A 27,814-nucleotide genomic window follows, 5' to 3' on the forward strand; every position below is an offset into this window, starting at 1 on the left:
CTTGCAAACATCTTTTTAACTCTTTATTATCCGATTGAAATTGATTTCATTCAATAATTGGCATTTCATGATGAGAGAGTGAAGAGAGACCAAAATTCACGGATGAAAGGGTAAAAGTGAAAGTGAATATTAATGAGCAAAAGCAATTTTCATTTTAACTTTACAATTTGATTCCCGTTCTGAAACTGAATAACCATTAAAATGGCTCAAAATAAGATTCTTTTCAAGTTCATTACTATCGGCACGCAACGCCATTTGACCTATTCTGGAATAAAAGTGAATATTAATTTCGCTTTCGCTTTCTTCTTCTACTTTTACTCTTGCGACTGACCTGATCAAGTGAAAGTCAATTGATGGTGAATTCAAATTTAAAATAATCTTTATTGTTGTTCATTTGAATCATTATTAATACAACACATTTGGACAACTTTTTTCATCATTATTTATCACTTATTCATTAGTTTATGAACACTGTTATCGTTATTCACATTTTGTTCATTTCATTATCATTCTTCTTTCTTTTTCTTTCTCACAACACAAATGAACATTCTTGTTTATTCGTTTGCTTTTTCACTGAGCGCAAAAGTTATAATTCGTGATTAGCTAACCTGTTTCCTGAGGCTTTAATTACCGATAATGATCATCATCATCAGCATCACCATCATGTTATAATAGTCTTGGACTCACCAAGTTTCAAGCTGCAACATTAATATGCTTGTTCAAGACCATGATAACAGTTAAAGTTACAATTCATATTTTAATGATTTATATTTATTATCATGACCTTTGGTTCTCAACACATTTCATCAAATTTGGTTAATTTTATCTTTGATTCTTTTATTGCTCTCGACACTTTTGGGTCCCACCGCTAGATTGACCATTGGGTTGGCAAGCTTTTCTAACCAACTGAAATGTTCAAGTTGATCTCATCTTTTGCTCAAAAGTTTAGAAACATCATCGGGTTATTTTGCATTATTATTGTAACCCGAAATTTAAAAGACGAAACTTAAGGTTTTAGTTGATCTTTGATTTGTTTCTGGGCATTTCACCACCTCAAGAGATGCTTCTCTCAGAGGTTAACGTTTCAAGTAATGTTTTCAGTTCTTGGACTGTCTATAGATCATTTTATTCTAAACCAATATCAATTCCTTATGATCGGAATGATCAGTTCGATGTTATTAACAACCCAAACCTTAATGTTTTCTCTTCATTAAAGAGTATGGTAAATATTGTGTACCGGTTTAATGACGGGATTTTGGCTCAGAGCCGTTCAGTCATAACTCCTTGGATGATAGGGTGACATTGCTCAGTTGAGCAGAGATATACAGCAGGGCTCTTCCTGTTATGACAGAGTTTCTTTCAAAAGTCATCAGTAGGGTAAAACTAACCATCGATCACTTGTAAAAAGCACTTCTAAAAGTAAACTAATTTTTAGCACCAGTTGAACCAGTTGATCAGAATTATGCAATTTTTCAAAATTTTGACCAAAGAAGTTTCGAAAGTTCGTGATTTGAACTATGCACTAGAACAGGCATAAAAAGTCCTGTTTATTAAAAGTACTGCAATACTTTTAGCCATACTTCAAGATATTAGGCTTTTGAATAATATTGATATTCAACGGAAAGATATTGTTCTTCCGATATCATGCAACTCTCATCTCATCATCTGGTTATTTTGTAACAAGAAATTTTCGTACAGAAAAAGCATTTACAAATTGCATTTGAAGTAAACAGTGAAACAACTTATTGAAAGTAACACAATTCTCGTTGAGTGAAAACAATAGACTAAATAGACTTTAAAATTCAGCGAAGATTTAGTTTCATTGTTGAATTGGTGTGTTGCTTAAATGATTACTGATGCAAAGCAAGTTGCCCAAAACCATCAATGAATTCAACTAAATCATTGGAAAGTTTTGTATCATCATTGAGAAAAAACTTTGCTAATTATTCAACCAGACTTTAGTATCGATCATTTTTTCATCTAAATCTGGTCAACCAACAAAGTAACTTGAAAACAAACGAAAAATTTTCAGGTTAAATTGATGCACAGTTTTTTCCGTTCAAAGTTCATTAAGTATCATTTCGTTACTTTGCATTATTATCTCTCAAACGGATTAATAAATTCATGAATTTTTATCAACAGCTTTTGTTGAGCCATTCAAAGCGAATGCATGAAATGATTCCTTCAACATTAAACTTGAATCAAAGTTTCAGTTTATCATGTTTAATGTTGAAAATTTAACTTTTCATTTCATCAAACCTTACAAACCATTCAATTTATGAGTTAAAATGAAATTAATTCAGTTTATTACCAAATCGCCGCTAATTTTAAAGCCAAATAAAAACCATTTAATCACTAATTTGATTGTCATTAATGTCAATATTGGAAGGTCAAGTAAATTTACTTTTCAATATTCATCTTTTGATGGACATTTACTAACCAATTCATCAATTGACCAAACTGAAGAAAGTGAAAACCAATGTAACCAAAAAGGTTAACCCAAAACTTTCCAAAAACTATTGTATTAAAACATTGTAATGATAATTATCAATTGATCAAGTTTTAATGGTTAATTTAACTTTGGCAACTTGCGTGTTTACACATTGAAAAACCTATTAACCCTCATCAAGCCTCCTCCTTCCACCTCCACATCAACCCATGTTTACTCAGGTAATATTCATCACAATTCATCCGTAGACCATCATTAACATCATTAACAATTTAAAAATGATGATTACCAATAGTTACAAGGACAGCCTCAGTTTACAGTTTTCACTCACCATTTGGTTCAATAGTTTGTCTCAACTTACACTTTGAAAAGTGCTTTTGTCGCATCGTTTCAATTGTGTTCCAATGAAACGGCCAAACTGTGTTAAATATTTCACATAATTGACGGAGGAAGAAACCCAATCAAGTTAATTATTTAACCAGTAAACAACAACAAATCCAATAAACAACAGTTTAATGTTTTCCACCTTGAAAAGGCTTAATACTTTTCAACCTTTTATGTTTTGTACCTGATTGCAATCCTAAATGGTCCTAAAATACAGACAACAAAGTTGTCCTTTAAATGTCAGTAAACAAGTTTCATCAATGACCATTAATAAACAATCTAAAAATACATTCAATCTAAATCGCATGTAATTTAAGTAGAAAAAAAAGTCCATAGATAATTGTGACGTAAATGTAAGGCCTAAGGGTTTAATGATATAATATCAATAACTTTAAAACTGTGCTAAAGCAATTCCAATGGATTGTTATTCAAAATGTTCAACTCTAGTCAACAGATTTAAAAGCAACTGTTTTCAGGTTAACAATTTGTCGCCGCAATAACAGACGAAACCTTTCAGTTCGATCTTTCAGTTTTAACCGAAATTGAAATTCAATGTTCGCACCAAATGTTTAATAAAATCAAATCAAGTCATTTCTTGACCAATAAAGTCGAACCTCGTTTAAATCCAAAAATTTCCAAATCTCAAGACAACCAGACAACTGAAGCCACATATTGGGGTTTCAATGTTTTTGCTCAATACAAAGTTTCTTTGCAATAAAGTTGAGTTGAGTTTATTGGTTTAATCACAATATAGAGTCTAGAGTTTGTCAGTAATGTTGCACTGAATTTTCCATCATTCAAGTTCGAGTTTGGTGCTAATTCGATTTTTCCGTTTCTATTTATGTCAATGGAATTGCCCAATCTAAATGCCTTTGTTTATCGTTTCAAATTGCGGCAATCATAATCAATCAATAATTATGACATTTAATCTTGAGCCAGAAATGTTTGTGACGTTCCAACGTTACACTGGGAATGTTCAAGTTCAATTGCGTTGATAATTTTGGTTGATCGTTTTATTACGTAAAGAGGGTAAAACTGTGTGTTGGGTTAAATGCAAATGATGGAGTAAAAATAGAGAAAATTATCTTTTCTTTGTAATAATTTTTTCTCTCCTAATAACATTTACAATCGTTAATACGTCGTACAACAGCATCATTTAAATATCATTTCTCATCTCATCATCATCATCATCATCAGAAGAAGAAGAAGAAGAAGAAGAGCTCTTCACATGCTCTCACCCAGTTTTCACTTTCGCTTTAAATCTTACCTGACAACCTTTCGAATCTCACTCTCACTTTCTCCCTCATCATCATTATCATTATCATCTTCTCTCTCTTTTTCTCTCTCTCTTTGAAATTCGAAGCCAACCTCCAGTTTCTCTCTCTTTTCACGGTTTTTTTCCCGTTCAAATTTCACTTTCAATTTCGTTACTGAACGCGATTCATTGACGATAACGAGTTTAACTTTATGTTTTGCCTTCGCCTTTTCAACCTCATTTCTTGCCCATTTTAACCAATGATTTTGCTTGTCCCATCATTTGATTGTTTACTGATTAACTGTTTACTGTTTCAATATTGATCATCAAAATTATTTGTGACAATTCATCTTCTTCCAGTTGCTTCCAATTTTCTAGTTCATTTTGTGATGTTTACTATTGATTGATCAATTTGGATGGATTAACATTGGCAACTCTTTTTGCGTTTACAATTGACTTCGACAATCATTTACTGTTGACAATTAATCGGATTAATCTTTGTTATACACCTTTTTACGATTCCTAGTTTTGCATCAGTTTCCAAGAAGACGTTTTCCATTTTAAATCTTCATTTGCTGTTATGGTTCATAATCAGTTTGACTGTCAACCAAATAACAGCATAACCATGCTGATGGTTAATAATGACACAAGCTTGGTAAGTTGAAAATCTTGTTTTAATCAATATTATTGCTGGTTAATAGTGTTTTCATTTGCTTAGGAAACAAACAATCTCGTTAGCAATTTGTATTGATCGATATTATTAGACATTAGATTGATTAAACACGTATCCTTTTTGACAGTTGATCATTCCAAATGGCCATTATTTAACTTTGTCTTTGCATCTGTTGATCATAATTTCAAATTAAATGACATTCAAACGAGTCTTTAATATAATATCACCATTAATTAATTGTCGTCATTAAGGCTTATCATGATCACTTTCCAATTTAAAGTAATGTGTGGAAATGTGTGTATGTCAAGTTCAAGTTGTCTTATTTAAAATCAGATGATCATTTTGTGACTTGCTTGTAATAAGATTTTAACTATTTATAATTTAAATACAAATGTTAACATCTAACATCAGTTTAAATATATCACCATTTTGATTCCTCTCTTTGATAGTAAATCACATTCAATTAAACCTCCAAGCAATAACAGAATCCAGTAACAACAGTAACAAGAAATAGCGATTGATAGTGATATCAGCTTTGAAAGACAGGACCAAAGAAAGGAGAGAACTGTTTAAATTACAGTTACGCATACATTATTTAACAGATCACATTTCCATAATATATTAATCAATTGTATTTACTGTAAGATGGTTGGCACGATTAAATTAAAAACACGACAATTAATTGAATTACAAATGGTCATCTAGTAATGAAAAATAATAGGCAAACATTAAGATTGTTACCGATAATTATCTATCGGATCCATAGATTAAGATAATTAACTATCCTTTGTATGTAACCTTTTAATCCCACAAGATGGAGCAATATTAAAATGTTAGAGTTTAGAGTTGAATTTATGAAAACCCAAAAATTGATTAATCATTTATCTAATTTTATTGCAATTTATTTCATTGGTTTTATTTGGCTTTTTTCACACTCATTTGGATATAATAAAGTACGAGTGTTTTACTGGTGACTTTTTTGACTCTAGTGCTGATACAAAGGAAATACTTTCAAGTTTATCTTCAAGTGTCCCGTTGACCAGTTTAACCTTAGACCCTGTTGGGCCAACATTGACTTTATCCACAGACTTGAATGGACACTATCATGACCAGGGATTGGAAAACAGTGAAACAAATTTGAACTCTACCCATCACTCTCACCATCATCACCATCACCAACAACACCATCATCATCACAATGCTAACCATCAAACACATTCACAGCAACTTGCAAATCCCCACCAACAGCAGCAGCAACAACAACAACATCACATTTCTCATCACCAACAGCATCAACATCAACACCAGCAACTTTCAAGTCCCAATTCAAATGCAAGCCTTTCACCAAGCCAGAGTCCTTCAAACAGATCATCTTCATCCTCCTCTTCACCTGTTGCACCAGCAACAACAACATCCACATCACCCTCTCCTCTATCACACTGTCCATCATCAACATCAACCTCACCTTCACTTTCACCCGTCTCTACTAAATCATCAGCTCAAACAACAACCACAACCAACTTAAACAATGTAACCCTCCCTTTGGATCTAATGGTCAACAATAACATCAATTCAAGCCACTTAATCAGCAACACCAACACCAATAGTAATAGCAGTATTACAAGTAACAACAGTAATAGTTCAAACAGTAATCACAGCGGCCACAGTGTCATTAACATGAATAACATCAACTCCAATGTAATCAATAATCATCACATGAATGGCAATTGTAAATATACAGACTATATTGACGGAAAATTTGATGGACTCATGTCAACCTTTTGGACAATGGACATTTCCAAGAATTCACCCTTTCTTTCCGAACTTGCCTCTGACCTGGAATCACGCTACTGGGAATCAAAGCCTCCAGACCAATGGACATCCGAAGATGTTTGGCATTGGATATTCAGTTGGGCCGGCGATCGCAACATTGATGTCGATGATGTTCAACCCTTGGCTTATGCAAACATGAATGGCCAACAATTATGTTCAATGTCCAAGATTGATTTCATCTCAATGAACCCAAAATATGGAGCACACATTTATGATACCCTTAATCAGCTTGTCAATTCATTTAGTAAGTCAACTTTACTTTACTTGACATCAGACACAATCTCAACTCAGGCACATTTTTCATCTCAATGTTTATTTTAATGCAAATGATTAATTTCAATTTTATTTGACTTGTTTCATGATCAACTTTTACCTATTGTTTTTCAGCTTGTAAACTATAAATGTTACATTTTTGTTGCCTTTTGCACTGCCATTATTCATCGTCATGCTGAGAATCAACATGTTGATGAGATTCACGCAGTGAACTTGAGATTTGAACATTTGCGTGCAACAATCAAAACAAATGTATAACCATTTTTGATCATTTACAAACTTTCACTTTTCAATTCAGTTGAAAAGTGAAATGAAAAAGGTTACGCTTTAAAAAACACCAACTACCGCAAGTTTAATTTGGTTTAAACTTGAATTTTACTTGGAATCACTTTTATTATTATACTTGATTAACATGAATCCATTTCGCCATGAATCCTGAAATGGTGAACTTGAAGTTTACTTCAGTAGATAATGATGGAAACAGTTAGATACAAACAAGTTTCCAGGTCATTTTCTTGGGTCATCTTCATCATATAATATCTGTCCTTATTTTCATCATTACTCACTTTTAACCATCTTTTTTACCTTTAATCCATTCTAAACCAATTATTATTTATACCGAAACTAACAAAACAAAAAATTACATTTGATTTGGTAAATTAAAAGATGATTTCAATCCAATCCCATTGACAATTAACCCAAAATTAAACCCAAAGTTTACCAATTTTACGCAGCCTTGCGAATCTCAAACACACTTGATTAGTCAACCAATTTTGTTAATTGTTTCAATTGAATTTTTCTTTGCAAAAGATGATTCAATTGTTTACGATTAAAACTAAATTGTAAACACAAATTGTTTCTCTCTATCAATCATTACAATCAACACAAATGGTAAAATATATCAGTTTTAAAATAATCTTTCAAAGGTTAATCGGATTCATTGAATTAGATATTTTTGCTTCTCTCATTTTTGACCAACTTTTGACCATTTGAAATTTATCTTTACGAATAAATCTTTCCGTTAGTTTTACTTTTCAGGTCAAACTTTGCTAATTCATGTAACATTATCATCATGAAATGAAACCAAAACAAACGTCTAATCAATCATGAAATGTTTGGATATTGTTAAATGAAGCACAATTTAAATCTTATCTCTCACCATTAATATTATTAGATGTTTGCCTTTCACTTTCATTTGAATTATATACTCAATTTGGGCCAGTCAATTGGTGAACGTTAATCACAATCACCAATTACAGTTGATTTGGATGGATCAAGAAAGTACAAGAAAAACAAAATAACAGAAGGCAAACTGTTTTGACTAATCTGTTTTAAAGCTAATCAGTGTGTTAACTAATCAACCTTTAATCTGGATGAGACTGAATGTTTCAAGTGTTGGTTATTAATGGTTCTCAACTATTCAATTTAGCGTCTAATCTAATAAAACGATTGACCCATCTTTTGAATGAAAAACATGAATGAAGAGGTCAGCAAGTCAGTTGTTTTCAGTTTCATGTTTTGCTATTTTGCATTTCAAGTAAAATAATATTGGATGAAAAACAAAACCTGAAAGTCAACATTAAAACCTGCAAACGGTAATATATTTTATTAGCGAAAAAAATGTTTGACCTTTGCAAAGTGGCCTGGCAAGTTTAAGATTAACATCTCTTCTCCGGAATTGAGGTTCATTACCAAACAATTTTACTAAACATATCTGGATTAACATTGAATGGTCAAACAAAAATTGAACATCAATCAACAATTAAATCGATACAATTTATTCAATTTTAACTTTTCTTTCAGTAGGATTCATTTTCATTCAACTGTTTTCACTTTGAGATTGAGCTTTCAGTTTTATTCTGGTTAAATGTTGACTATCATTTCTTGTTTACGTTCAACTTTTCTTTTCGCCACTTTCATTGTGACCTGAGGCCACAAAAAGTAAAATTCACTTTTACACTTCTTGTGTAATCGTTAGTTTCAACCTTTTCAGTTCTCATTCAGTTGCTAATCATCACATCATGACATGTAATCAGAACACAGTAAATATTTTGACGAGGTTATCCTAATCATTTCAAGGCTAAAGATATTAACATTCATTAGTCGGTCCAGAATAGCTGTTGGAAAAGTGCAAAAAAAATGATTTCTGAAAAAAAGAAATTCTTACATGGGAATCGATCAGTGAGAAAATTTTGGACAATTGATCAAAGCGATGAACAACAATTTTTTTTGTTTCAGTTTTGTTTTCGATTTCGCTCTTGACTTTCAGTCAACATTTGTTATCGCAAGTGTCGGGTTAAATCGATCAAGGCCGATGAATGGTTATTAAAGAGTCGATTTACCACGATTCCGGAGTTTCCAAAAGATGTTTTTGCGCTCATTAAATATCAAATGTAAAGATAACTTGAAAGCGTAAATGATAATATTGTTTAGCTTGCAGCTATTTTCAACTCCCAATGGACTTGATCAACTTTTAAAGGTCACAATAGTTTTTATATAATTAGGATGAAGAAGGTCTTCGAATCGATCCAACACGAATTAACCCCTTTAATTGAATATAAAGTTCTGTTTGTGCATTTCTTCAATGCAAATCTTCCATTAACTTGGTTTACCAAATTTCGTTCGTTCTTCCAATAATGATTATCTCTTTTTTTCATCATTTGTCTTCGCTCAAGTTTCACTTTTAACCTAATCTCTTTGTTGTGTCCATCATGCAGTTTTGATGGTAAATTGTAATGATGATTCAAGCTAAAAATGCATTGTTGATGAAAGTGACATGAAATTGTCCAGCATGACCTTACGTACTATATGAGTTGCAGTCAATTTAATCACTTTCAATGGACATTTTTATTTCTTTATTTCGTCTTCTCTTTTTGTTTCTACCTTGAATAATAATTCACTGAATCTTTAATGTTGTCCATTAATGATGTTAACATCGATGATGACAATATTTTGCGTTTTTTTGGTCATAAATCGTTCTGATCATCTTCAAGGATAATCAGAGAAACAATGAAATTGAAATCGTATTTTCATGTTTACATTTTTTAGTCTTATTAACTGATGAATGCATCAAACTTTTGTATTGAATATTGACTATTCACTTTCACAGATTTATTGGGTGCAACTCAACGTGTTATGGGCATGATCCGATTATTTATTCATTTATCATTGTGACAAGATAATTGATAAGCCCTGAAAATTATGATCACATAAAGCTCTATTTGATTCGGTTCAGATAAATATTTCATCTATAGACAAGGCCAAACGGTTCTGAATCATCTTTCACTCATAGATTCAAAAACATTATTTGCATTGTTATTGCAACAAATTGATCAAACTTAAGGTTTAAGATCAACCTTTGAGCTGTTTGTAGCAATATTGTATCACCTCTGAAGCTGGTTTAGTCAGAGTTTAACTTCTGAAAACATCATCAGGTTATTGTAGCAATTTGATAAGACCTAGAGTTTTAGACCTTTGACTTGTCTGTGATAAGTTTAGGCCAAAGCTACCTTTAATTAGCCTAAAGATAAGTAAAATCAAAAAAATTCTGGTGTTATACTTATGACGCGCAGTGTATTTAACACTCACTCAGAGTTTAACGTTTCGAGTAATGTTCTTGGCTCATCGGTCATAAATCATTTTATATCAGACAAACAAATATCAATTCGTTTTGAATTTATGGTCGGAACAGTCGGTTTGATGTTATATCAACTCGAAATTGAATGCTTTCTCTCCATCAAAGGGTAATGGTAATGGTTACACCACTGAGCACAGGACTTGTTAGTCAAAGTTTAACGTCTGAAGATATTGTTTTATTTTTCATTATTATTGTAAACTGTTAGTCTAAATGAATGTTTAAAATACTTGTGTAATCAACAAAGACGATAATTTTGAGTAAAAGTCATTCAATTCTCGTTGAATGGCGATTAAAACGGTCAAACTATTGCTCAATCTAATGAACGTAATAATGACAAAACTCGTTGGTCTCATTTTGTAGGAAATTTTAATCAATCATGAAAATGTCCAACCTGAATGAGATTCCAATTTGTAAAGTTTTTGTTTTTTGCTTTTTGCGCCTTTTATTGAAAGCTTCTTCAAATGTTTAGATTAACTTGTATTTACAATCATTACTTGACAAATTGATAGCTTTTTAATTTAATCATTGAAATGATATCTTCTTAGTGAACAAAAATACGCTGAACAACTCTAATCAAATCCTGTTTAACTTGAAGCCATTTTCAAGGTTCTCAATGTTAGCAGTTGATTTGCCCAATTGTCAACCATTGTTTATAACTGTTCAAAAGCCTGCCAAGCAAAAAAAGCAAAATAACTTTTCAGATTAATCAGAAAGACTTGGCAATCAAATGAATTAAATGGTAATATTAATAATCATTCTGGATTGAAAATTGCCAGCTACAATAATGAAGTTAAAGGTAATAGTGAAAAAAGAAATATCAACAGAAAGAAAAAACAAAAAATGAAAAAATTAATTTAATTCAATTGATCATGTTACCTGAAGCCATTCATTCATTTTGAGCCATTTTCTGTCTCTCGGAATATCGTCTAATTGTCTGTCTAATTATTCAATTTAATCATCTGTTTCATTAGCAAATAATAGCATCAATGAAGTCTCCATGTAAAGCAATTTTCAGATATTTACAATTGATATATTTGGTTGTTGCTACAAAAAATGATCATTATTACAATTTACTTTAATGATCTGATTCAGTTGGCATTAAATAATACACAATTTAAAAGTGAAATTAAAGTTTCTTTTCATGTTAATTTGATCCTTTCAAGTTGGTTAACCAACAAACTCATCAAACACTCAACCCAGACTGTACATAATGAAACATTAACATTGTTAATCAACAATAATTTATCACCAATTGTTGCTATAACATGCTATAAATGGAAACATGATAACTTTGATTCTGTAACCCAATAACAATGGCAGTGTTGATCATTTTGGATTCAGTTATCATCCCAAATGAATAATCAGCTTCATCAGAATCAAATTCAACTTGATCTCAATATTGAACATGATTAACATTTCTTTTAACAGACAAATTAACAGCTAGTTGATCAATTATTAATAGACAACAACAGGTAATCATGTTAATTATTACAATTAAAAAGGTTAATCAGATTGCCTTTTACAGAGTTTCTTGTAACTCTGTTTTGCAACCTTTTCTGGTTACGCTTTTAAATTGTTTTACCAATCAATATTAAAATCCTTTACTCATTATAAATCAACTTCAATTGTTTATGATGACAATCAATTAAATGATGTTCAGTTCAATTAAACCTGAAACTGTTAATCTGTTGTAATAAAAGTACAATCAAATTTACCGTTTAATTTAGCTTTTAATTTAACTTTTAATTTCAACTTTTTTGCTTTTCCTTTCACTTTTTTTATTGAACAATTTACATAATTCAAAGGTAAATCACTTTTGATGGTAAAACCTTTGAATTTTTTTCTCTTTGCCCAAAAAAGGTTCCTTTTGTTTTTAGGTTTAAATTAACTTTTGATTTGGTTATTTAATTTTAACTCGATCCCATCTTTTCCTCATTAATATCTCAATTGAATGGCATCTTTCAATGGTCAATTATATCATCTCAATTGGCTCTTAATTATATCCTTTTAACACAATAACAGAAGACTTTAAATCAAAGTTTAACCATTAAAGTGACAACTTTTGTGTTCCTTGTTGTTTCAAGACTGAATAAGAAACCCTTTTTTTCATGATATTTTCATTATAATAAGACTATTTAGGGATATTTAAAGGTATAAATTGGCTTCCATGTCAGGTTTGCTTCGATAATCGCAATATTCATTTTTCATCTTCTTTTATTCTCATTGCATCATTGAGTATATTAAAGTTGATGTAATTTAGTAATTAACTTTGACCAAATATTTGCTCCAAACTTTCATAATAAGTTTTTTTGCTTCAAATTAATTTACAGTTCAATTCAAGACAAAGTTAATTACATTTTAGGTAGAGTTAAGTCTTTGATTATTGTTTCAAATGGACCCAGGTTTTGAACTGTCTTGAAATCTAGGCTTCAAGCAACTTCTAACTTAAACCGATTCGATTCTTAAACATGCGATATTCACGACCATTGTTTACACTTGATAAATAGCCAGATGAGAAAGGTCTCAAAATACTAATCAGGCCTTTGTAATTATTATGGACATACGATTACCATCAATCAACATATCCTTTAGTACTTCCCTTCATTCCAATGTAATAATGATTTACCTATGACAAGTGATTCTGACTACAATCACACAATTATCTTGATGAATTATCATGTCGCTGCCAAATTGAATGCAGCAACTTCCTGAAACACTTTGCTCAGGTTTCACTTTTCATAATTGAAAGAAAAAAATGATTCAAATTGGACGCATTTTTAGCTGAAAACATTAATATTTAATTAGTTGCAATCAATTGTCATTTTTGAAATCAACCCAACAGTCAATTTTTAGCTAAATAAGCTACTCAGACAGGATTGCAATTAACTTAAACCATTATTGTTCAATGTCCAATGAATAATTTTTGATAAAATCAAATGATCAACCTTGTCGATTTAATAATCAAGCAAATGATCATAATTTTGTCATGTAAACGGCAAAACAAAACAAAAATATCAACCCGATTTGACGTCGGAAAATGATCATCAATTGATAATGAAACAGATGAAGCTGTTAATCAGTTGATTTAATCCTTTCCTAGTTCCGTGTTTATCTGATCATCTTACTCTAGTCAACAATTAGTTTGATCAATGACGAGTTTATTTGAAACAAAAATAGTTTCCATAAAGTTTCAATGAAGGTTCTACCATGAAATAATCTAATAAACAGTTTTTATGTTTAATCTATTAACCTCAATTTGCTTAATCAAGATCAATTATTAGCATCTTTTTATTATCATTGTAACACTTGAAAGCTTGTTAAGCTTATGCACCTTTCTTAACCAGATGATTTTGTCGCAATTAAATCCAATTCAAGGAATATCATAAAGTGTAATTTGATTTTGATAAATCAATTGAAAGGTAAAAAGGTAAATATGAACGGTTTGAAATGCGTCACAGAAAATAACTAACTTTTATTAACAACGTCGTCAATATTGTTGAACACGTCAATGAGTTGAATATCGATTGTAATGGACTCGACATTTTTATTGTCCAACAATTAATAAATCAAGGATAAATAGTTAAACACATCCTCATTAGATTAACGTTAAGGATGTTAACAATGTTTTTGTTTTTTACATCAAATGAAACATTATTTTGTTCACCAACATTTCCATCAAAAGCTAGTTACGATCATCGAATCCTTGCACTATTATTGTGACAAAAAGATGATAAAAGTCCATTTGTTGCGACTTTTAATATTGAAAATACTAATTGGATCGCAATCGACATTCAATTTCCAGCTCATCTTGACTTTAAGTGTCTAACCTGTGAGCTTAATTTATGGGCAAATTAGCATGATCTTAACTCCTAAATCCTATTTTGATGCAATCAATTTTTATATATCGCATTGAATATTTGTGAAAAATCCTGAAAAGATTTTATGATAAACATGATTCAAAATACTTTTCCTTCCTGACGCTTCATAATTCAGATTATCTAGAACTCGAAGAAGAAGAAGAAACTTCATCACTTTTTTCATGAATTCAAAGACTTCAAGCGGATTATCGTCGATCATTGACAAAAGAAACGTCTCTGGACCTAAGTTAGTCTCTTGCAGTTTGGTTAGTCTCTTAGGTTAAAACGCTATCAGGTTATTTTAACCGTCATTTTGATATTTTTATAGCTGGTTATTTGATTGCATCGACTAGAGTTGAACTGATATTCAGTTTTAAGTTTTGAAGATTCAGGCTCATTTACAGGTGTTTATTATGATCAATTCAATGTGTTTACTGTCCAGAAACGCATCAGATTTTTCAAGGTAAAGATGAATAGAGAAAAATTGACCATTTAAAACATCTCAAGATTTGCCTATTTATTACTACCTGACATCTACTTGTGGAGACAAAACTTGTTAAGTTGAAACAATGTTGCTTTGTGATTACAATTCATGGTAAACCTTTAATCATTTGTAATATTGTACGACAAGCAATTATTAAAAGTAACCATAATTGTCAAATCATTGTCTCTAGTCTAGCTGGAAGGCAGACTTAATGATGACCAGCTAATGACCAGAAACATTGCTTAACTTTATCATTTCATTGAATAATCAGTTGAATGTGAAAGGTTGAAAAACAGTCGATTAACCAACTCTAACAATTTGTTCCACTTTTTACCAACTTTTAATATTTTTGTTTACAATTGAATGTAAAACGGTAATTTACCAGGATTGGTAACAATCAGTAAATTACGATAAAACCTGTGTTAATAGATAGTGTTGACAGTTAATTCCTCTGTTTACAACTAAATTTAACTCAACTAATTGTGCCTTTAAATAGACTTGCAATGAAGAGACAATTAAACAGTCAAACCTTTAAAATCTGGATTATTGAAACGTTTCTCAAACTCATTTGTTTTCATCTTGAAATTGGTGTTTTGTCATTGATCAATATTGGAAATTGCAATTTATGGTAAATATTATATTAAATTACAATCAATCAGACCTTAATAGAGATTTAATTTGATTTTCGGAGATTTACTTTCAATTGTTATTACAATTTTTGCTTACAAAATTATTCAAAGCTTTTCTGGTTTTGTTGCAGCCAAAGCAAAATCGAAATACATTTTTCCATTAATACAAAAGACATTTTTCTTTGCGTTCCTGATTGTTAATGGTGAAGGGAAAAATAGTTAATCACAATCAAATATTAAGATTGTTTTACCCTTGAATAAGATTCACCTTGGACAGGGAATAATAATGATTGTGATGAGGTTGATTATGATTATGTTGATGATAATAATAACAACAAAAGTGACACTAACAATGACAAAAAAGTGAATGAAGAAGAAAGTAATTTTGCATTTCAATTGAGAATCAATTCTCAATACAGAAATCAATCAAAAAGGTAAAACAAAAGTTAAAACGGATTAAAGGTAATGTATTAAATTACCAGTGGTTGCAGTTTAATTAGTTGATTATCATTGATGATTAGTTGAATCATTGTTGAGATTGTTGTTATTTGAGAAGTTTAATTGTTTTCCTTTGAAACATTTTCTCAATTTGATCACATCGCTCAGTAAAATGTCAAAAAATCAAATTAATCTGAAAAGATAATCTCATTAATCTGAATTGTTACCAACAATCAACATTTTAATTGGTAAATCTATTCACTGAATCAAGGTTCAACATTTAACATTCACTAATTACAATCTCATTTAACCATCTTATTGTTTAATTGACACTTTCAACTTCATCAAATCGCCAGATTCATTTCACTTTGCGGACAATTCTGAGCTTTTCAACATTTTTTCATTTCTTATAATTTACAGAATTTTTCATTCCATTTCAAGATTTCAGTTTAGATAATTTGACTGATTCTTCTGAATTTTGATCCATTTTTTCTTAATTTTTACGCATTTCTATGTAATTTCATTTTCGATTTCAAGAAATCTTTGATTAGTTTTTCCATGTTTTGTCCATTTTGATGATCAAAGTTGATCATCTTTGAAGGTGATTTATGTTATTAAACCGAACCATTGAAATATTGTTGATCAATTTGGTTAACAAGGTTATCGATTAAAAGTTTCCTTATCCAATCAAATAATATTATCAATTGCTTTTTGATTTCTCATTACAATTATAACTGTAAACGGAATAAATTACAATTGATGATTGATTTGCATTTTAGATCAACTCCAATTTGACCTGAAAATTGATGAATTGCACTTTCACTTTAATCTCCAACTCTAAATCAATAGTTTTCTAAATCATATTAATCTTGAAACTTTCATTCGATTTGCGTGATAATTTAAAATTAAACTAAGAAGTTAATTAAGGTTAAATACAGTTCAATCGACGATTGAATTTAGCTTCTTTGCACTTCTTTCCAAAAAAATGTCAATGTAAGCTCAACACTTTCATAGTCTAACAATCAACTAATTGTTCATCATTTTGCACAATTTAAAGGCTTTACCAAGTTAATCATGCAAAGGTTTACAAACAAACCTCTGAAGCTCAAATCGTTTAAAGCCAATATTGCGCAAAATGACAATCATTATCATTTGATTAATAGCGATCTTCAGTTAACCCAAAGTATTTACATAAACTTGACCAAACTATCATTACAATTAACTAATTGTCTACTTTCCTGATCACCATTTCTTCTTCTTGTTAACCATTTTTGTCTATTTTTCTTCCTGATTGTCGTCTGAACGTATCACTGAAATCCTTGAACGATTAAATGAAATAAGATTTGAAATGATCAAAAGCTTGCGGCTAAACGCTGATAGTAATGATATCAATTCCTATTCCTAATTGTCTTCAATATAAATAGATGAAAGGGTTTCTCCAGAGATTTTGTTTTTTCCAATCAAACTTTTTTTCTCCAATTTTTGAACAAATGCCTTTCAAATCAACTTTCCAATTTCACTACCTTTTAATCACTCAATTAGTTAATCTTGTTAATTCACTTGTTTAAACATTTAATTGCCATCTTCTCAGTAAAACCTCCCAAATTATTATCAACATTATTGTCGAAATATTAGCATCATTATCAGCATCATTATCATTACCTTGGCAAACTTACAATGAAAACTTGGGACTTTGCTAAATGAACTGGACAGCCTTGGATTTTTGTTTAATGTTTTTTTTTCAATCACAGAGAGGTAATAAAGGTTACAATCAATTGATTGTGAGAAGAAAAGAGGTTTAATCGAAAGACAAATTCAAATGATAACTCGAGTGATAAACTAATGCCAAACTGACCAAGTCCTCTGATAATCACGTGTTGGTCAGATTCATAAAAACTGATCAAAATTGACACAAAATTAGCAAAACCAGGTTTTACCAGAAAAAAAGACAAAAACAAGAAAACTGTCCAACTGCACGTACAAATTTCCAAGCAACAATCAATGAATTCAAGAATTGACTGAACATCAAATCTTGATTCAACTCGAATCAACTTTCAACTTGCAATTTTGAAAAATTGATTTTTTCGATAAAAAAATCCATCTTTTATCAAACATTTAGATTGACAATTATTGTACATTTGTTATCCTTTTTGGTCAATATTGACCTGCATTGTGATTGATTGACCTTGGATGGGCAAATATGATTTGAAATGTTAGGCTTTCGTGAATCGATTTATAATGACATTCTTAATATAATCAACATTCAACATGATTAATCGTAAATGATTAATCCTGGCCTCTTCTTTCAAATATTTGATAATTTGTTGAAACACCTTATTATTATAATGATTGTCATTACTTTTTTTTATTATTATTTTGATTACCATTATTATCTTTCTTTTATTATTTACCAATACTTGTTTACCTGACATTTGCTCATTTGTTTACCAATATCAACCCTTATTGTGTAAATTAAATTTAATGTAAATTTAAATATTCATTTGACCTAAAAATTGAATATTATGACTGGCTGAGCAAACAAATGTCCAAATGTCTAATGTTGATGTTTCAATCAAATTGTTATCCAAAGGCGACTTGATTTGCTTCAAGCGATCTTTCAGTTTCCCATCAATAAGACAAGGTTAATCGTCTATTTAGCATCTTTCCTCTCCATCATCTTCATATGGTAGCTAAACCTGAATATCAAGCTAATTGTCAATTGTTTTTGCTCTTTTAAAATGCTTTCTAATTGCGACTCCATTTGTCTCCAGCAATTATGTGTTAAAAGGTTTGATTTACCTTTTATTGGTAAAATTTAGCTAAAAGACAATTTAAATTCCCACATTTTCCCACCATTAATAACTGTTTCTCTGTTACTTATCAGTTAACATTGGCTAGTGCAAATAAACTTAACCTTTTCATCGATATCTTGAATTGACATTAATTGTTATTGATGAATGCTGCTAATTGTGTTTAAAGTGGACAATTTAAGGTTAAGTTACAGTCTAGACTTTTATTTCAATCATTTTACGTTATTTTACGCTATTTTAATCATTGATAATTACATTGATAGGAAAACTGGTGAAAGGAAATTATTTTGTTTTAAATTGGTTAATTAGAAGCCAATAAATCTAAATTATGATTGTTTCTGAATTTTAATGAGCAATTTGTGTTGAAATGTAATCACTTTTGGTCATTTTTAACCATTTAATGAGATAACATAAGGTCAATGTTAGAATTGTCTTGAAGAAGATTATAATTTGATTGCCATTTGAATTAAATCTAATCATTTGGTGTTATACATTTGATTTGAGGTAAACAAAACTGATTACGAGGTAATGATGAACAGAATGATGGACAAAATGATAAACTAAATGATAAACAATGGTCATTAAGTTAATAATGTGCAAAAGAATAGATGTTGGTCAGTTGGATGGTGCAAGTAAAAGAGTGAAAAATGTCAAATTATTTGAAAATGACCTCAATTATGGTTTATGTTTGGGTCAATAATGATGAACGGGATTATGTTTGGTGTTGGATTGGGAATCAACTAATACTTAATGGTGACCTTGCACGTTTTATTACAATCCTTTGCTTCATCATTGATTAACAATGTTATTATTGCTAATCATCTATCATGCTGTTGATAATGATGTTGATGTTTATGGTGTTGCTGTTGACCACTTTCAATTGAATCTGTTTTCATAAACAGAAAGGTTATTATTTTACCATCCATTTGATTGCAATGAATATCATTTGTTGGTTAACAAACTTGGTTTTCATCGTTTCCCAACAATTTGTTTATTGTGATCATATTTTGTTGCTTTATCAACAGTTTCTTGAGTAATTTCATGTTAGGCTTGGTGTCCATCTTCACTAAACTGTGTTTGTTTTCACACACTTGCTCAATGAATGTGTTAAACAGTGAATATTGTTTATGACTTACAATTAACTATCCAATTAACTATCATTCAAATCAAAATATTGAGCTGAAATAAAGATGATGAGAAGGGAAAATTAACTTGATTGACAGTTAAAGCTGTAAAAGGTGTTTTTGGTAACTTGTTTACCAGAATTTGTCCTTAAATTGAAATATAATCTTCAGTATCTAAATCTGATTGTCACAACAATGGTCATGAAAATAATGAAAAACATGTTGGGTCAGTTTGGATAGTTAAAGGCCTGAAAAGACTGAAAGGAAAGCAATTAGTTCACTAATCAGTAATTTTCATAGGAATTGAAATGAAAACTAAATCGAGTAAATGAACTTGAAAAGATCAAAAATTAGTCTTGAATTTAAAATTGTAATTAACTTGATTTAGCATCGGCATTCACCTTAGGCCAGTGAAGTGAAAATTGTATTAATTATCATTAAAATGAGTTAATCTTTTTTTTCTCTCATTCTTATTGTCCTTTCACCTCAATACACTTTTACCTTAACTGAACATTTCATTATCACGTATGATTAACTCACCTACATGTTTCATGGTTACTTATTTAACTGATCATCTGAATTGAACTTGTCCTGGTGACCTTAACATGTTGAGGTCATAAATGGACGAAATCCTTTTCTCTCTTAAACGTCTTCACCTTACAATTATATTTTGTATTCTTGAAATGATAATAACATCTTTCTCATAATATAAATCTCAATTCACCTTTTCCTTAATCATGTTTATCAACTTTTCCACTGATCTTTTATATTTATTTATTTATATAAATTTAATGCATTATAATTAATTTAATAATGCATCATTTAGGTTGGTTTATATAAAATTGCCAATCAGTTTCTTTATTGAAAACTGACTGATTTAATTGTTACATTCATTGTTTCCATTTTGATTGAGAGTTTACTTTTTTCTTCAAGTCAAAGGTTTAACCTTTGCATAATTAACTTGATTAAGTTAAGGTTAAATCAAAAATGGTTGTAATTAGATTGGTAATGATTGTTAATGAAACAATTCTGGTCAACTTTTACAAGCTGTTATTGAGCTACTGCTTTTCATTTTGGATTATTGATTAGCAAAATAAGGTTTACTTTTACAAGGAAATAGTTAATTGTGAATGATTATGGTTAACTGTTCAATGAGAAAATTTTGATGACAACTTTAATGATAACCTAAGGCTGATTAACCTAAACTATGAATAAATTAACAATTTCATTAGTTCATCGACTTTAAATTTGTCAATCAACGAATGCGGATAAAGTCAATTTTTTCAAAAAATTTAGGTCTTCATTTGGGTATCAAAGAGCATTAGGAATTGAACGATTCAACCAATTGTGAATGTCTTTGGCTTGATGAGATGTCGATCGTGGCAATTGTAAATTAATTGATTATTGTGATTTTCTGTTCATTGCGGGTAACATGATTATCAAAACCATCTCAGCTGCTAGTAAGGTCATCAAAGGTCAATAAGTAATGTGGTAAAAGAGGAATTAATCAACCATTTTTCACGATCACTTTCCTTATTAGTTTGTAATCGATTAATGATTTGAATTTAGTTTGAGCCGATTCTTTGTTTTAACCACCATATTGCATCTAATGTTGTTAATACATAATCCAAGTTGTGAACCTTAAGGAAAGAAAGAGAAAGTTACTTCAATTGTTATGGAAAAAATTATAAGACTTGAGAATTTATTATCGAAATTTATTCAGATAATAACTGAATAATGGATGATTTCACATTTCAACTTGTTGATTTCAACAGACATTCGGTAATACGATATGTTGAAGCTATTATTCAGTCTGTGAATAATTCAAAGTGTATGATCATCACCTAATTATTACAGTAACTCTTGCAGTTTTGAAAGGTCTGAAAATTTTAAGCTCAATTGCTGAATTAAAATTGTAAAATGAAAATCTCTTACAAATTATCCAAGTAACAATTGAAATTAATTGTTATGGACAATGTTGACTGGTTAGATTTACAGGCTCTTTCTGAATCAAGATCAAACTAGTTATTAAAACCATTTTAGTTGAGTCGTCTACATGCATTACCTGGAAAATGTTAGGGAAGAATGAATGGCTTGAAATGTGCGTGAATTTTTTCCAACAGATCATTAGAAAGACTTTGCTTTGATCGATGCCATGTTAATAGAGGGGTTGCTTTTGCTCTTGGAATGTTGTTGATGTTTCGCTTGCTCTCTGTGGTACTTTTATTTGTTGTTATTGTAGTTGTTGAACAGATTTAACACCAAAATAATGCGTAGATGTTGGTGAAACCAAGAGTCCAAGGAAAATGAATGTTAGATTTAGGTTGACCATGTTACGGGAAAATCTTTTCATTCAAATTATCATTTAATTCTTGTCTTTACTATGTATTTGTTATTCAGTGAGAAGAAGATGAAATTATTCTTGTTATTATCATGCGTCCATTATTGCGTCTGAAAACAAAATATAAAGAGAAAAGAAAGAAAAAGTTAGTAAATGATATTTCGTGATTTTGCATGTGAATCTATCTTTTAAAGCTTCAAGAATTATTTTTTGATACCTGCTGTAATGGACGTACCGTTTGATGAAGCTTTTCTGAGTAGATTAGAGAGAAAGAAAAAATTTTATGATACAAAGATGGCGTACAACAGGGGGGAGAGAAAAGCATATTTTGAATGAAATGAAAAGACTATTTCATGATGAAAATAACTCAAGCTAATAGAGGCAACTAATATCATACTTTGTCGGATATATGTCAAATATTATCACTGATCTTTCAGGATTTTCCCGTTTAAACTCATCTTCTCAGGAAGATGATACATTGCAGAATTCACTTTTGCTTTTCTCATTTTACCATCACTTTCTTGTGAATCAATAAATTGAGATTCATGACAATCAAAATTACCATAAATCCCTGACAATATATAAATTTGATTGGATGATTAAGGCCACCAAGGTGTAATTACAATTTGAGTTGTACACTGTGAGACGTTAACCTAAAAATCACACCACAAGCAACATCAGATTTGTATCTTGATCTATGACAAGTACAATCCGATCAACGATGTCAACTCGCACAGAAAATTTCTACCATGCCATTTCTCTAGGTCATCTGAGGGAATCTGTACTGTCCTGGTGCTTGATCCAAAATCCACGGAAGTTGAAAAGAGATTTTCATGTTTATCTAATCCATGTTAGTGAGTGAAGCCACTAAAGGAAACACAAAAGAAAGATTGTCCATTAGATTGATGCACTACAATTATGTAACGGATGAAGACTTAAGCTGTTAAATATACTATTCCTGATAAAAAAAATTGAGCCAATCTTTGGTCAGAACAGAAGCCAAACCTTTTGACGTCAATCAAATTCAATAATAATTTAATAAGTGATGAGAAAAGAGTAAATTGTTGTATAAATACGACACCATACTGTATACTTACTTGTTGAAAAAGATGAAAAATTTTCTAGTTGATGATGATTAACAGTTTATAGAGAAAGTACACAAAACAAGATGGACAATTGAAGGGTTTCCAATTCACCAAAAAGAGGAAAAACTTCAAGAAAAAATACAGAACATACAAGTTATCATAAGTTGTATGTTATGTAGATAGTACAAGCCAATTTAATTAAATTAGTCAATATTAGGAACAAATAAGAAAAAATAGCTTAATATTATTCAAAGGCAAGCTTTAGATGAAAATTGAAATCAGCTTTTCTAAGGTAACAACCGTTGTTATTTGATATCCTTGGTTTCCAAATAACAAAAGTGAATCATAATTTAAAAAAGGGTTACAAACAAAGAGTAAAGTAGAAGAGATAGCAATCCATAAGACAAATTATAAGTTAAACTTAGGCCAAAATGGAGGTCGCTTGATACAATAATTAAAGAAAATTACATAAAAATTAAGAAATGATTAAAAAAATTGCGCTAAAAAATCGATTGTCAATAACTAATTGTAAAGCATTCAACAGAGTCATCCTGTGGGCATAAGTTTAAACTTTCAATTTGTCTTATGGATTCTATCTCTTACTCTTTGGTTACAAATCTATACTTTTTGTTAATGATGAACAATTTTAATCCTGGTTTTGTTAAAACTTTGAGCTCTATTTAGTCAGTTTTGCATTGTAAGATAATTGTCGCATGTATCTTTTAAATCAAGACGTTTGTTTCAGATAAATAAAGTCCAAGTAAAGTCCATCGGCGATCTCCATTTGAAATCGTCTGATATCGTTTGTTCAACGCTGTTGTGTTTTTCATGCAAGTTTTAAATCTGCTTGTAACAATTGTGTTTAAGTTGGTTATGTCCAATATTTTGCTATAATGACCATCAATGATGCCTGGTTGAGCTTTGAGATTGTTTGATGTCTAATGAAATGTTCCCTATACTGATTACATTTCCAATTGTTGGTGTTACACTTCCTATGTATATTATTCCAACAATTGTTTACAATGAAATTTGCATAATACTAATTTATTTTCTTGTGCCTTTTCTTACATTACAGGAAATGTGACTACCTTAAATAGCCCTAGCGTTGGTGATTACAATTGTCTCATTAATTTGCCCAGTTTCGATCTACTTCGAGGATCATGTTTGGATCTTGATGGCCACGGAAGTAGTCCATCATCATCAGGAAGCGGTAAATTACATAATTTCAATTTTGTATTTTAGTGGAAATCAAAACTCTGTCTATTCTGACTACTCGTCTATTGCTTTTGCTCAAAATTGAAATTGTTTATGCTAATTTTGTTCATTTTCTAATTTTTACATGTTTACTTTCTTGAACTCAACTTGTTTGGGATTTTGAAACGACAAATTTTCCAACGAAACTCCGGAATGACTTGAATCAATCACATCACAATTCAATCACAGAATCTGACAGAGAATCAACAAGCAGCTCCATGACTACCGTAAATGAGAGACAATCGGCACATTTATTAGCAGCTGTTGAAAACACTGATCCTAACTTGGTTGCAGCCATTCCTAGCCATACCATTATTGACCCAGTTACCGGCTTACCTGGTAAAACATTACCTTCTCTCACCACACCATTACCTGTTCCTGTGAAAAAAGTTGGAAGAAGGGGAAGACCGCCTAAAAAAGATGCTAAATCAAGAAATAGACAAGGTGATTTATTGTCAAAATTCATTGTCAAATAGGAATTATTTGTGCTAATTATGCTAATCTCATTGATTGGACTTTTTCCAATTTGTTTTATCGTCCAAACAGGTAAAGGAAATGGAAAACTCTGGGAATTCATCCGAGACCTTCTCCTGGATCCTGCTACCAACCCTAGTTTAATAAGATGGGAAAGACGAGAAGATGGAGTGTTCAAGTTTGTCCAATCCGACAAAGTGGCCAAACTTTGGGGTCAAAGAAAGCAAAATCCTCGAATGACATACGAAAAACTGAGTCGAGCTATGAGGTAATTAATATTTCCAGTAACAAAAATCTATAAATCTTGTTGCTCATAATTTGTGTTTACTTTCATCATCTACAGGTATTACTACAAAAGTCAAGTGCTGTTACCTGTTTTTGGCCGACGTTTGGTTTATAAATTTGGTCCAAATGCAACAGGCTGGAGGGCACACCCTATTGGATTGATATAAGATTTCGGAATCTTACCAAATGAAACCATGATAACATCCAAACAAGATCTACATTTTAAATTGATTTAATGTAGTTTTCTTTTCCCTTTTTTCTTATTGTTTTTCTCTCCTTGCTTTCTTATTCACCACACAATCTATTTCTATCTTTCTTTTTCTCCACCGAACTCTTACATATACTTTTCCACATGGATTTTTTTCATCATCCAAATCAAAGGCCACAATTTGAAATCAACCATTTGCAGGCTTTCATGATTAAAACCGAAGGACCTAACCTTGTCACCATTCAAAAATCTAATCAAAAGAAAATTGGACAGTAATTTGAGGTCGACTTTAATCCAGGACTGATTAATATTCAATCAAATTACAATAAACAACCTGAGCTGAAATGTTTTTCAGATCAAAAACTGGAGGTTATTAGATAGAAGTCATCAATCAAAGGCAATCAAGTCACAGCGCACAAAGCTCAAGAAAGTAAAGATGGAAATACAATTTGTGTGCCAATATAAAGCTCAATTCACCCGATTTCACATTCAATTAAGATTCAATTGAAAGTGAAATATATCATTGTGATTATGCCATTATTGTCTCAACCTTCGTTTGTTTGTCTCTTGCCTTCCTTGGTAGTTAGTCAATTATTCACATTGGACGAGACCAAACAATACAACCAATCTTTCAACCACTAAGCCAATTGATCATCGATAATCCTAATTACAAAATTTCACATCATCTTCATCTCACTCATTTTCACTCATCCAAACTCCATCCAGTTGAATCAAATACAATTTTGTCAACAATCATATCAAAGTTTGCCCGAAATGTTACAAATGAGTAATGGGAATGGCAGAATTTCCATGAAACAATCTTTTATGTACAACTAAACAATAACAAGTGACCAGTTAATGTTGAAATAATTTAAATGATTTATCCATTGTTCTGCTGTTCGCTCGTCAATAATTCACTGGAGGCCAAAAACAACTGTAAATAGACGTCATCACCCATGGATCCAATTGATCATTTTTGGTCCCAGAAATCATCATCAAGCTCATTGTCCCATAAACTTTTTATTCAAGTCAAAAACATTTCAAATGAACAAAATTTGAAACAATCTACTGTTTTCCAAAACTCTTTCACCATATCATTGTTTTGTAGATAATTTTAGTTCATTCCCAGATCTTATTTCATATTATTATATATCTCTTGTTAATTCATTTTGAAATAAGTAATTCCATGGGGAAAAAGTTACTTACCCAAACCCTGTCATGTCAACTCGATATCGATTTGTTCAATTGCCTAATTTCTGGCTAACCGGCAATCAGTCCATCAATACATTTGGAACCAGAATTACCCATTTACCTTGCCTTGGTATTACTGCATTTCTGTCCATTATTGTTGATATTTTTTTAATCTTCCCAAACCATTTCCATCTGTTCATTTTTTAAAGTGATCTTAATGATTACCAATTGAATATCACTGAGTTGCCTATCAATCTTGATTGTAATAATGATCCGATAATAACATTATCGGTTAATCGTTGATCAATTTTATTCCCTTGTCTCATCAAGAAACAGAATAAATCTCAAGTTTGTCTCCCAATTACATTGTTATTGAATTAAGACAAAGAGACTGAAATATGATTCAAATTATTATCATTGTATTATCATGACTATTTTATTCTCTCTTCTTGATTCTGTCTTTTTCACTTTATTTTTCATCAAATCAACTGATGTTAATTGTTTACCATTTCCTTTTAATGAATAATGATTGTTTTACTTTTATCCTTTATTGATGATCAAATTTTTATATATTATACAAAGATGTACAAGTATAAAATATAAAAAAAATATGTATAATTTGACACAAGAGATAATGTTATACCCATTATATCTCACCTGTTTTACGTATTAATATTATTATAATTATTTTGGGTTCTCAAGTTTACAGACAAATAAAAGACACACCATTTCATTTTATTATCAATAAAGATGATTAAAAGTAATTTGAGTTTCCATTCGTAAACATTGTACTCACATTTAAATACAAAACAAACAATTAACAGCAAATAACATAATTTAGGCGAGTAGAACAATCAAGAGACAATTACAAAGCACTAAAAAAATCCAACTTGCTCTCAATTGAAATAAATTCAATGTCAATTAACATGGAAGCAAAAAATATCGATATTAATGACATTTGCTATCAAAAATAAACGTAAATCTAGATTTAAAAGTAAAGCTTAGAAAAGCGTATTTATGCGAATAATTAGTTTTACAAAAATTAACTCAAGTCAATGAGTGTCTATTATGATAGTCGATTGTCCAAAATGTCCGAAAAATTTAATTAAATAGTAATTAAGTAAATAATA

General features: G+C 30.5%; 1 protein-coding gene and 1 long non-coding RNA gene across 3 annotated transcripts; one reads left to right on the top strand and one right to left on the bottom strand.

Moving 5' to 3' along the window:
• Positions 1-3,960: 3,960 nt before the first annotated feature.
• LOC107371331 (uncharacterized) lies at positions 3,961-27,448 on the top strand. Of its 2 annotated transcripts, XR_001570786.3 has the most exons (7): positions 4,262-4,743; positions 5,716-6,838; positions 24,348-24,482; positions 24,716-24,970; positions 25,073-25,268; positions 25,344-25,522; positions 25,667-27,448. XR_001570786.3 is itself a non-coding variant. In XM_015939384.3 (6 exons), exons 1-6 carry the CDS (start codon positions 4,669-4,671, stop codon positions 25,450-25,452), a joined length of 1,893 nt encoding a protein of 630 aa, XP_015794870.2. In that variant the 5' UTR covers positions 3,961-4,668; the 3' UTR covers positions 25,453-27,448. The 2 variants fall into 2 exon arrangements, 1 of the variants encoding a protein (XP_015794870.2); XM_015939384.3 differs by having other exon boundaries at positions 3,961-4,743; positions 25,344-27,448.
• LOC107371337 (uncharacterized) lies at positions 20,838-23,802 on the bottom strand. Its single transcript, XR_016199973.1, has 5 exons — positions 23,285-23,802; positions 22,750-23,054; positions 22,405-22,439; positions 21,912-22,297; positions 20,838-21,486 (listed from the first exon to the last, which is right to left on the bottom strand). It is a non-coding gene; the product is annotated as an uncharacterized LOC107371337 (long non-coding RNA).
• Positions 27,449-27,814: the final 366 nt, after the last annotated feature.

This window comes from Tetranychus urticae, chromosome 3 (genome assembly GCF_039701765.1).
Source record: "Tetranychus urticae isolate SD_2017Ah chromosome 3, NJAU_TeUrti_SD_1.0, whole genome shotgun sequence".
NCBI classification, from domain to species: Eukaryota; Metazoa; Arthropoda; class Arachnida; order Trombidiformes; family Tetranychidae; genus Tetranychus; species Tetranychus urticae.